At 37.1% G+C, this 12,795-nt stretch overlaps 1 protein-coding gene across 3 annotated transcripts in view; it reads left to right on the top strand.

Moving 5' to 3' along the window:
• PAMR1 (peptidase domain containing associated with muscle regeneration 1) overlaps positions 1–12,795 on the top strand; it is a 103,525-nt gene that overhangs the window by 25,716 nt on the left and 65,014 nt on the right. For all 3 annotated transcript variants that reach the window (XM_051963819.1, XM_051963816.1, XM_051963817.1), the window contains exons 2-3: positions 9,278–9,454; positions 12,630–12,758. In XM_051963819.1, the coding sequence (XP_051819779.1) occupies positions 9,278–9,454; positions 12,630–12,758 (306 nt within the window). The remainder of the gene's footprint in view (positions 1–9,277; positions 9,455–12,629; positions 12,759–12,795) is intronic.

Below are 12,795 nucleotides of genomic sequence, written 5' to 3'. Positions count from 1 at the left end.
AAGGCTTCCTGCCTAAAAGGCTCACTCTCTACTCATGAGGCTACTTTGTTTCTCAGCCCTAACTTATAAACATTCTAAGTATTAGATAATAATGAGTCAATGTATAAACTAGAGCTATGAATTCTGAGAACTGGGAGTAGCCCCAAGTACCAGAGAATTTCAGAGAACAGTGATGTGCTCCTGATTTTCAGAGCTTCAGAACAGGAAAGAAAAGAGCAGGGTACGTGGCCCTCAAAACAACAGATTCTTCTTACCTTTTTTCTAGGTGGTATAATGGAAAGAGTGCTGAACTTGGGGGTCAAAAAGACCTGAGTTGAGTTCTGCCTCAAAAACTAATTAATTGTGTGACCCTTGGCAAGTAACCTAGCTTGTATGTGCCTCAGTTTCCCTATCTATGAAACGAAAAAGTTAGAGTTGATGGCTCTTAATCTATGATGCTATAAAAATGACACTGAAAACCAAATCTCTGATATACTGAATCACAAAACCCTCAGAGTCTCTGCGTTGGAAAGCAGCTCAGAAACCATTTAAGACTCATGTTTGATTGAGAATTTCCTATTTATCTCCAACCACTGTTCACCTACTCATTGCTTAAAGGTCTCTCTCTATTGGGACCCCCCACCCGTCCAAGTGGTCCATTCAGGCTTGGGATAACTCTAATTGGGAAATCTTTCCTTAATTCAAGCCTAAATTTGCTTCTTTAGAAATCCCACCCATTCTAGGTCTCATTCCCTTAATATCTCATCAGAATCAAATACTTCCCTAGCTCTAGGTTTCAGTTCATGTTTATAAGATGAAGAAAACCAATGGATGAAGAAGGAGCGTAGAGTTAGCTGAGGTTGGAAGTCTAATCAAGCTTACTATGGTCTCCTGACAATATGGTATCTCTAAAATAATCAAGATTACAAGACAGGTGAATGGGGGATAGTGTCACCCAAATGGGCACTTATTTTTTTTTTATCTTATTACATTTATTTAGCTCCAATGAGGGTCATAATAACACTCTAATAGCACCTACTTCTAATTACTTATTTTTTTATATATTTATAAAATCCATCCCATAAAATTAAATGATAAATTTTGTATTCCTTCATTCCATGTTTTTGCCAGGTTATCCATGGGCTCCTTGTAACTGAAGGTCTTGGGCTGATGGCATATTGGATCATTAGAATTTTGATTCATAAAATTGGATGCACCGTGGGGTTTTGGTTGTGGAGCAAGGATGGACAGAGTTAATCCTGGCTTCCTTCACAGTTTAGGTATGAGGAAGTCCTTAAAGTTCTTTCTTAATATCCCCTCTATCTCTATTCAGCAGATATTAGTTAAGGCCTATTTACTACCTTAAAAAAGGAATACACAGAGAATTTGGATCCTTGCCTAGGGCATATAATACAAGAAGTAGGTTTGTATTTAGAAAAATGAAAAAAGGGGATTAATTAAAAAATGACTGCATAATAAAGAATGAATTCTAGGACTCATCACCTCTTGAGGTGCTAAATAAGAAGAAGGCAAGTAAGTTCAGGAAGAACTTATAGATATCTATGGAAGAAAAAAGTTGTAATAGATTAAGTTAATCACTTTTTATTATTTTCTAATAATAATAACAACTAATATTTATATCATACTTTAAAGTTTACAAAGCACTTTGTATAGGTTATCTCATTTGATTTTCACAACACTTCTAAGAGGAAAGTTCTATAATTATCAATCTCATTTTAGAGATAAGGGAACTGAGGCTGATACAGGTTATATGAAGTACCCAAGACCTCATAGATAGTAAGGGTTCGAGACGGAATTGGAACTCAACTCTTCCTGACTCTAATTTCAGCCTTCTACCCAAGTATCCATCTAGCTGCTTTGCATTCAATTATTTATATTAACATTGTCACTTCTAGTAGAGGGTCAACTTCTTTGGCTCCATGGGTAGGAAATTGAAGGAATATAGATATATAACATTGAAGATGGCAGACCCTTTCAGGTCTGAATTTAAACTTCTGTGTGGAAAAAAAAATCAATAAAAACTAAAACAAATAAATAAAAATATGTAAATTCCTTAAGAACAGGAACCATTTCCCTTTTCCATTTGTATTTTAAAGGCCTAAAACAGTATTTGGAACACAGTAGACTTCTTGGTCAATGCTAGCTGAATGTCATGACTATAATTCTCTTTGAAATAGTACTGATAATACCAAGGTTTCAGTATTACCTGATTTCTACATATATACCATATTCATTTTTTAAAGCTTTTTATTTTCAAAGCATATGCACGGATAATTTTTCAGCACTGACTCTTGCAAAACCTTGTGTTCCAAATTTTCCTCTCCTTCTCCCCACCTCTTCCCCTAGATGGCAAGCAGTCCAATATGTGTTATACATACCATATTCATTAAATGGCAACTTGGTGTGTTGAGCAATGGACTTAACACCATAAATATCTAGATTCTAATCCTATCTTAGACACTTAATCATCATGTGATTCTGGGCAAATCACTGGATTTCCCCACACCTCAGTTTCCTCATTTGCAAAGCAAAGAGTCAGACTTGAAGGTCCTTCAGGTCCCTTTCAGTTCTGAATTTAAACTTCTGTGTGGGAAAAAATCAATAAAAACTAAAACAAATAAATAAAAATATGTAAATTCCTTAAGAACAGGAACCATTTCCCTTTTCCATTTGTATTTTAAGGGCCTAAAACAGTATTTGGAACACAGTGGACTTCTTGGTCAATGCTAGCTGAATGTCATGACTATAATTCTCTTTGAAATACTCCCCCCACTTTTTTTTTTCTTTTTCTTTTCTAAGATCTCATGGGGCTTGAGAAATGAGAGTTGCTTTAAAAATAAGTCTGGCTCATTTAGACACAAAATTCCTGTTGGATGAAAATGAATCCATCCCATAAAATTAAATCATAAAGACCAGTTAGCTTAAAATACTCCAATGTAAATCAAGAGAAAAAAGAAATAACTTGTAGCATTTTGATAGAGAACAGTGGGATTTTGGAAAGACCTCTTGTGATATTTCTTTTGACCATGGAAACAATTGTTTTCATTTTTTCTTCACTGTTCAAAAGAGATAAATAAGCTGGAGAATGTCCAGAGGAGGATACACAATATGGTGGAAGACCCAGAATTCTTGTGCTAGGTATATCAGTTGAATTGGGGAATGTTTATTCTGGAGAAGAAAAGACTTGGGGCAATAGGGAGGGAACAGCATAAAAATCCTAGTTCTGACCATAACAAGTCATTAATGCTCTTTAAGTCTCAATTTTCTTACTTGTTAAATAAGAGTCAGCTTAGATAGCCTCTAGGGTCTCTTCAAAAGACCTATGACCTTCTGCTCTTGGGATCCTAAGTGTTTGAAATGTTTTGAATTAGTTATTCTCTGTCTATTAGAGTGAAAAGTAGACAATGGGTAGGATTGCTAGGAAGCACATTGGAGCTTGGGAGTGCTAATGATGAGAACTGTCCAAAGCTGAGATGAACTGCATGAGGAGACAGTGGGTTCCTCCTCACTGGAGATGACCACAGTCAGGGTAACAGTAGAGGGAATCTCTGTTAGACCAGCTAGGGTACAGAATCAGGAAGTCTTGAATTGGAATCCCCCCTCACACACTGTGTTTGGTCAACTTGAAGGTGCCACATAAAGATTTGCTGGTATATTGTGATTTCATGTAGTTATTATTATTCAAGATGGACTAGTGGGAAAGAGAACAAGCAATTATTGAGTACCAACTGTGTCCCAGGCACTGTGATAAGTACTTTTAAAATATTCCCTCATTTACTCCTCACAGCCACCTTCAAGGTAGGTGCTATTATGACTCTTATTGGTATTAAATAATTTGCTCCTGTCATACAACTTGTAGAATGTCTGAGGCTGAATTTGAATGCAGATCTGCCTGACTCCACTGACTATCCATTTTGTCACTTAGCTACTTCAAGTTTTGAGCCAATCAATTAATTCATGTGCTTTTATTAAAAACTTATCATGGGTAAGGCACTTTGTTAAATCTGGGAATACAAAAACAGAGGTGAAACATTCCCTTCATTTAAAGATTGAAGGAATGGATGGATGGATAGATGGAAAATATCTATTAAGTTCTGAAGATACAAAACAAGGAAACAAAGTAATGTCTGTCCTCAAGGGGCTTACATCCTAATAGGGAAGATAACATAGAAAGAGGACCTAAAGGTGAAAGTGTGATGGTGAACTGAAGGGTATAGATAGAGGTATGATTTGAGGATGGCCTTACAACAACAAGCAACAATAATAACAAGTAACTGTGTGACTGTAACAAATCACTAATGTTCTTTGGGCCTCAGTTTCCCCATCTGTAAAATGTAAAATGTAAAATGAGACAGTACATAATAGCATTTATAAGTACTTTAATTTTGCAAAGCACATCGCAACTATCATCTCATTTGATTCTCACAACAATCCTAGGAGGTAAGTGCTATAATTATTCCCATTTTATAATCGAGGAAGCAGGGACTTGCCAAGGACTCACTCAACTAGTAAGTGTACAAAACTGGATTTGAATTTAAGCTTTCTTGACTTCATTGACACATATAGCTGCAAGCACTATAGTATGTTGGTACCTGATTAAATAAGGTAAAATCTCATGAAGGAGTGAATTAAAATGAGTAAGTGACAAAATGAATGAATGAATGAACAAATTAAGTGAGTGAATAAGGAATGATGAATAAATAAATGAGTGAGTGAATGAATAAGTAGATGAACACATAAGTAAATGAATGAAAGGAGGGAAGGAAGGAAAGATAGAAGGATGGATGGAAGGAAGGAAGGAAGGAAGGAAGGAAGGAAGGAAGGAAGGAAGGAAGGAAAGAAAAAAAAAGCTTTTAAAGCTTTCACTTTCCAGATGTAAAAGTCTCAGGTCTGGTGGGGGAAGGGGGAAAAGGTCAAAGTGTAAGAACTAACATTCTCATTCTGAAGCTGATTCAACTCTAACTCTATTTGTGCCAGAGTTGGAAGAGTCAGCTTTGTAAGAGCTCCAATTTTTAGAAATTTTCTGATGCTTGCCAATGTGCAGAGTTCTCAGGTTATAAGAATGACAACTTTGTTGTTTAGGATTTTTACCTGGGGGGATCTTTTACCTACAAAGCCCCCCCTTTCTGCTGGTCTGCAGCAATAGAAACTTGCCCACAGAAGATCCCATTCTTCCTAGGATTCCAGAGCAGGACCAAACTCACAGAGTTTGGCTCTTTATTCTGAGCATGTGGTTCCAAGTTGGTCATTCCCCAGAAAAACTTGCCTTGGAAACAAGTCATGATTGTAAAGGTCTTTTTAATCTCCACCTCTCAGAGCTCAGACTTCTGGAAGTACTTCCCTTGTAAGTGACCCTAGAGCTCCCTTACCTCTATTTGGTCGTGTGACTATGGGTAAATTCCTTCATCTCTGTATGCTTTGGACTCACCTCAGTGGAATGCTCTAAGGCTTAACTGTATTTTATCTTTATGGGTTTTAGCCTCTGAGGAGGAAGGTGCTAAGAAAACACATATTTTTTTATGGACTATTGATCTGTTTCTCTATGAATCCCTCCAGCTTCGAGTCAGTGAAAACATTTTTAAGTGGACCATCTTGGGGCTCAAGGAATACTGTAATTGCCCTCCTCAAGGACACATTTCTAAGCCTTAATGATATAGTTACACCTAATAATAACTCCCATTTCTATAGCTCTTGAAGGTTTACAAGACTGTGAATAGGCTTTAGATAATAACACAGACATTTATATAGCTCCTTAAAGTTTCCAAAGTATTTAACCCTCATTTGAGTCTGAAACAACTCTGTAAGGTAAAGACTATAGGCATTATAATACCCATTATGTAGCTGAGGAAACTAGGACCAAGAGAGATTAAATGATTTGCCCATCATCACCAAACTAGTATATCTCTTTCTTTTGAACAACTATTTATTCATTTATTTATTAATTCATTTTAAATTTATTTTTCCTAGTATTTGTTAGTTTCCTTCCTTCTATCCTCGATTAAATAATAAAAAAAGTCTGAAAAACAAATACGCATAGTCCAGAAAAACAACTCCCACATTGACCATGTCCAAAAAGATATGTTTCAACGTGCATTTTAAATCCATCATCTCTTTGACAGGAGAGAGAAAACACATTTCATTTTCAGTTCTTTGGACTCATGGTTTGTCATTAAATTGGTCAGATTTATCAAGTCTTTCAAGGCTGTTTTTCTCAACAGTGTTATTATCATTGTATAAATTGTTCCCTTGGCTCTGCTTCACTCTGCATTTGTTCATAGAGATCTTCTCAGTTTTTTCTGAAATAGTCCATTTTATTATTTCTTGTATCTCTTATAATAATATTCTATTACATTAATATGCCATAATTTCTTTAGCTATTTCCTGGCAGATGAGCATTCCTTTAGTTTCCAATTCTACAAAAAAAGCTGTAATTAGATTTTTTTTGTACATATCTCTTTGGGGGTATAAGCCTAGTATTTATAGAATTGAGTCAAAAGGGCTGTATGATTTAGGAACTTTTAGAGCAAATTCTTTCTTGAATTGCTGGGCTAATTCATAGTTCTACCAGAAATACATTAGTATGGCCAGCTTCTCACAGCTCCTCCAACTTTTGTCATTTTCCTCACTCTGCTAGGTATAAGGTAACATTTCAGAATTGTTTTAATTTGAATTTACTGTGAAAGAAAGCTCCAAATGATTAATAATAAAAGAAATGTAAATCAAAACAAATCACATTCAGCAAAATGATAAAATTGACAAAATGTAGAAATAATCACTGATGGAGGGACTGTGGTAAGATTGATCCACTTGTGCATTGTTGGTAGAGCTCTGAATCTGAAAGCAATTTGGAATTATATAAATAAAATTAATAAAATGTCCATACCGTTTGACTTAAAGTTTACTACAAGACATAAATTTCAAGTAGGTCATTGGTTAAAAACAAAAAAACAAAAAAACAAAACCCATATAACATCAAAATATCGAAAGCAGTGTTTTTATGTAGTAGCAAAATCAGATGCCCAATGATTATAAAATGCTGAACAAATTGTGCTATGTGAATGAAAAGGGACATTGCAATGCTACAAGAAATGATGAATATGATGCATACAAAGAATCATGGGAAAACTTATATGATCTAATGCAGAGTTGAACATAGACAATATACAGAATGACTATAATGTTATAAAAAGAATAAGAACTGCAAAACAATCAAAAATGAATGCTGTGAATTTGTAAAGAGCAAATTTGGTTCCAAAGAAGAGATAAAAGAAGACCCAAATCATCCCTCTCCTTTGCAGAGAAAGGAGATCCATGAATAGACACCACTGCAGACATTTTCAAATTTCTTGGTATATTGATCTTTTTCTCTGAATTTTTCTTTAAAAACATTGCTTTTATGAAATGGCTTTCTGGGAGCAGGTAGGTAAGGTACTGGGAGGAAATTCTAGTTATATAAAAACAAATGATATAAATAAGATATAGTTTTAGAATTTGAATTTTTGTAGTTATTAGTGATTTGGAATGCTCATTTTCATATGATTTTTTAGAGAGAGGGTAAGCTTCAAAGGTGGAATTTCTTTTCCTGATTTTCCAACCACATTCATTCTGCCCGGCTGACCCCAATGGAAGGACAGCCCATTCAGTTCTGTCCAATCCAATCCCTACTCTCTAACCTCACTGTTGCTTTGGAGATAAGATACTTATTTAAATAACCATGTCTTTGCATTTGGAGTTTAGCCAGTGGGAACGATTGGGCAATGGGAAGATTGTGTAATCTGGGAGTCCTGGTATATTTGTCACTTCTCTAGATGCCATTCAGTCTCTCCAGGTTCACCTTTTATCCCTTTATTCCTAAAAAGTCTTTTCCGAGATCTCGAGAGACATTTAACCACACATTTTGGCCTGGGTTCTCACTGGGCAGGCCTCTGACTGCGTCTCCTTATGGGGAATTTCTATAGTTGGATTTCACCATATGGCTGGCGGGTTTCTTTTCCAGAAAGTTAGGGGTGTAAATGTGCTATAAATATACATATTTTAAAAATTGAATAAAAGTCCTTCCCAGAAAGGAACACTGTTTCTTATGAGCAAAGACACCTGGTGTAAGTAGGTTACATCTCAGTTCTGTCAAATCTCAAATACTTTTTTGTGTTGTCAGTCTATCAGCAATGGGGGTACCATATACAAGGCCTGCTGGGTACCCAGAGACATTGCTGTGAAGCTCTGCTAAAGTTATCTAGTAATTGGCCAAAAAAGGAGAAGACCTTTCACCTGTAATAATCTAGTCGGAGGAGGACTTGTTTTTTTTTATTTCCTCTTCACTCATCCAAGCTGGAAACTTTGACATCCTCCATTCTTTAGTCTTTTGCCTGTCATTGAATGTGATCAGTGGCCAGATTCTATTGATTCTACTTTTACAACTTCTCTTTTCTTTATCTCCACTTCAAGCTTCTCACAGCTCCTCCAACATTTCATTTCTTCCACTCTGATGGATATGAGGTAAAACTTCAGAATTGCTTTAATTTGAATTTCCCATGAAGAAAAGCTCCAAATGACTAATAATAAAAGAAATAGAAATCAAAACAAGCTTTTATCCTCTCTTGCCTAGTCTACTCTAATCTCTCAGCCTCTCTGCTTCTAGTCTCTCCCTTCTTCCATACACTTTGTCCAATTGAGATTCTTGAAATCTGGGGTTGACCATATTATTCTCTTGTATAAGTAGAGTATTGACCTTCCATTGACTCAAGGGTAAAATATAAACTCTTCTGGTGAGCACTTAAAAGTTTTCCAATCTGGCTCCCTCCAGTCCTTCCAGATGGATTTCATATTTCTCTTTTACATCCTCTACTTTACAGTCTAACTGACCTACTTACTGTACTCCTTATATTTGGAAATGCATCTCCTATTTCAATGCATTTCTATAGACTTCCCTTTATGCTTTTCCCTCCTATAATCAAGTTCTCTTAGAATTCCTAACTTTCTTCAAGGCTCAGTTTAAGTGCTTCTTCCTCTGTCCCAAAGATTTTTCTGATTTTTTTCAGCCGTTAATGCTTTTCCCTCAAAAAAAAAAAATGATTTACTTGGTGCATATAATTTGCACTTGCTCATCTTTTTTTTTTTAATATTCCTAGAAATATTGCCTTGTATACAGGTGGTGCTTAATAAATGTTTGTTGAAGCGACCATTTTCCAGGGAATCGGTATCCTAGAGAGTATCACAGCAGTGACTTACAGTAACGACCTGGCTCTCCTCATCTGGCTGCTTTTGATTTGGGTTTCAGAGTACACGGTGATCAACGAAGCCTGTCCCGGGGCCGAATGGAACATCATGTGTCGGGAGTGCTGTGAGTATGATCAGATCGAGTGCGTGTGCCCAGGGAAGAAAGAAGTCGTGGGCTACACGATCCCCTGCTGCCGGAACGAGGAGAATGAGTGCGACTCCTGTCTCATTCACCCAGGTGAGTGGGTCACTTCTGTCACTGGGACATCCCGGGACCCTTGGCTGAAAACTGGACATCGGAATCATGGGGCCGTGATTGCCCCCTGGTGGCGACATGCCCTAAGCCCAAGAAGTCACAGACTCAGGATCCAGACTCCCGGCATGGAAGAGCTCTCCCTCTCGTCTGAAGACTAAGTTTCAGACACATAATTTCCTACTATGATTATGAGTCTTTCCCACCTTCTCCTGGATCCACAGCTAGCAGGAACCTGAGAGACCATCTAATGCAACAATCTCATTTTACAGATGTGGAAACTGAGGTTCAGGGAGCTTAAAATATGTAGTCGAGGTAACATAGGTTACAAGGACAGAAATTTAAATCTAGAGCATTTGATTCCAAATTTGTGATCTTTCTTTTCTGGGCATTTCCAGGAAGTGGATTTCCTCTTAATTAACACGTGAGTAATTGCCCTGGTCTGGTGCAGTCAAAGTAATAGGAGATGAGAATACATGGTGGTGATCCTAGTGGTCTTCTAGGAACTCACCATTTGTATTGGGACAAAGTCGGGAGATGTCGGTGCTTCTGCCCCCTCCTCAGTCAGCATCCTTGGACAAAATCCCGTTTACCACAGGTTAGTTATGGCTCTTATTTCTGGTGCAGACAGAAACCCATTCCTTCCTTGACATTTTATCTTTTTTAAAAAAAATTCTTCCATATGGAAGTTTTAACACTCTCAACATCTGAATCTTGGGCTGACTGAAACTGAAGGGCAGCATTCTCCTGGGGAGAACCCAGAGATTTTCAAATGTATTTTCCAGACACCAAAGGCTCAAGAGAGCTCAGAAGAATCCTTCCGACATCTTTGAAATTTCTCCCAAAGTTAAATACCAATTTTTGACAAGAGACCTATAGTGGAGACCGCTGCATAGATCGAATGGATAGAATCCTGCCCTCCTGAGATGAAGAGGAAACTGAGAGCATGGAGTCATCAGTACCTAGGGATAATCTAGCCCAGCCCTTTCATTTTACAAAGGGAGAAACTGAGGCTCAGAGAAATGAAATGATGTGGGCTCATAGATTTGAGGTTGCAAAGAACCTTAGAGATCTTCTAATCCAATCCTCTCCTTTTACTGAAGAAAAAACAGGACCACAAATGTGAATAACTTACTAAGAACACACCATCAAGAACAGGGAGAGCTAAAATTTGAACTCCTCTGATTCCAAAATCTAGAGTTCTTTCATTGTGCGGCAGTTATTTGTTAGCTGAAATTCACTCCATTATACCCATGATTCACTTCTCCAGGGGAAAAAATGGGCATAAGGCAACTATGCTTCTCTAGGAATAAGAAGAAAGTGTTTTTTAGTACTTAGCACCCAGATCTTTCCAGGAAGTGATAAGTATAGTTAGAGATAAAGATGTAGCTATAGATACAGAAATAGAGATGATTGATAGAGAGGATAACATTAGATGTAGATTAGATAGATTTATGTATAGATAGATTATATCTAGATAAGAATGATTTAGTTATAGATTAGATCAGGGGTCCTCAAACTTTTTAAATAGGGGGCCAGTTCACTGTCCCTCAGACTGTTGGAGGGCCGGACTATAGTAAAAACAAAAACTTTGTTTTGTGGGCCTTTAAATAAAGAAACTTCATAGCCCTGGGTTAAGGGGATAAACGTCCTCAGCTGCTGCATCTGGCCCGCGGGCCAGAGTTTCAGGACCCCTGGGTTAGATAGATGTGATTAAATATAGATAAGTTTGATTCAGTTATAGATTAAGTAGATGTATACATAGTTTGTATATAGATAAGGATGATTTAGTTATAGATTAGATAGATATATATGGTTTAGTTATAGATATAGGTGCTATAGATGTAGCATCTATAGGCAGTTATATATATATGATATTAGTTTTGGAAATCTATATGTATCTATGTACATATTACATATAAAGCTATGTATCTCTGTATATATATATGTGTGTGTCTGTATATATATATATATATATATACACACACCACATTTATAGCTATATCTATATAAGATACATATATTCATAAACATATATCTTTAGATAGGTATTTAAGTATGTGATGTATTTGCATATATGAACAAGTATTGCCAATATCACACTATGCAACAGCAAATAGCAGAAAGAGTGTTAGATTGAAAGTCAGATCATATGGGTTTGAATCCTAACTTGGCTATTTCTGTGAACTTAGACATGACCTTTAACTCCCTTGGGTTCCAGTTTTCTTCATCTATAAAATGAAACCATTGGACTCAATCATCCCTAAGATCCTTCTGGCTTGAAATTTTGTGATTTGCACGCATTGTTTACAAAAGAGAAGGGATTGTCACATGTTCAGAGGGTCCTCATCTCTGATGATCAGAATTTTACTTTTTCTTCTAAACTCAGCTCAGGTATTAACAACTTAAGAACAGCTGATTGATAGGGTCCTTTTCCTCCCCTAGTTATATTTTATTGGACTTATCTATGTACCAGCTGCAGTTCTTGCAGTAGAATGTAAGCTCCTTGAGGGCAAGAGTTGATTTCTTTCTGGTTTTGTAGTGCCTTATCCTGCATAGTAGTAAGTCCTTGGTTAATGTTGTCTGAGTTGAACTAGATTCCTAGGAATAGCTCCCGATGACTCCAAGATTTTTTTTTTTTTTATACTCAGCATTTGAGCTGAAGGAATTCTTATATCAATGAAATCAAAGATCCATTTGAACATATGAAAGTGACTTTGACAGAGCCTCAAAGCTTATGATTTTTTCTTTATTCAGCTCCCAAGAAATTATTCTCTTCCCTTCTCTGCTTCTCTCTCTCTCTCTCTCTCTCTCTCTCTCTCTCTCTCTCTCTCTCTCTCTCTGTCTCTGTCTCTGTTTCTCTGTCTGTCTCTGTCTCTCTTTCTCTCTCTCTCTGTCACTCTCTGTCTCTGTTTCTCTGTCTCTCTCTCTGTCTCTCTCTCTCTCTTCTCTCTCTCTCTTCCTCTCTCTCTCTTTCTCTCTCTCTCTCTCTCTCTCTCTCTCTCTCTCTCTCTCTCTCTCTCTCTCTCTGTCTTTCTTTCTTTCCCTCCTCTTTCCCTCCCTTCACCACTTCTGTTTTTCCCTCCTCTCTTTGTCCGTCTGTCTTTCTCACATCCCATATAACCTCTTCCCTAATAAGTCTTTCTTGAATGTGTTCCAGGTTGTACCATCTTTGAGAATTGTAAGAGCTGCCGCAATGGCTCCTGGGGGGGCTCTCTGGACGACTTCTATGTGAAGGGATTCTACTGTGCTGAATGTCGAGGAGGCTGGTATGGAGGGGATTGTATGAGTAAGTACTCTCTGTGATAGCTGGAGCTCTCTTTCCC

Source organism: Antechinus flavipes, chromosome 6, assembly GCF_016432865.1.
Source record: "Antechinus flavipes isolate AdamAnt ecotype Samford, QLD, Australia chromosome 6, AdamAnt_v2, whole genome shotgun sequence".
In the NCBI taxonomy this organism is placed as follows: domain Eukaryota; kingdom Metazoa; phylum Chordata; class Mammalia; order Dasyuromorphia; family Dasyuridae; genus Antechinus; species Antechinus flavipes.
The sequence above is the reverse complement of the archived record's forward strand: the minus strand, read 5'-3'. Positions and strand labels throughout refer to the sequence as shown.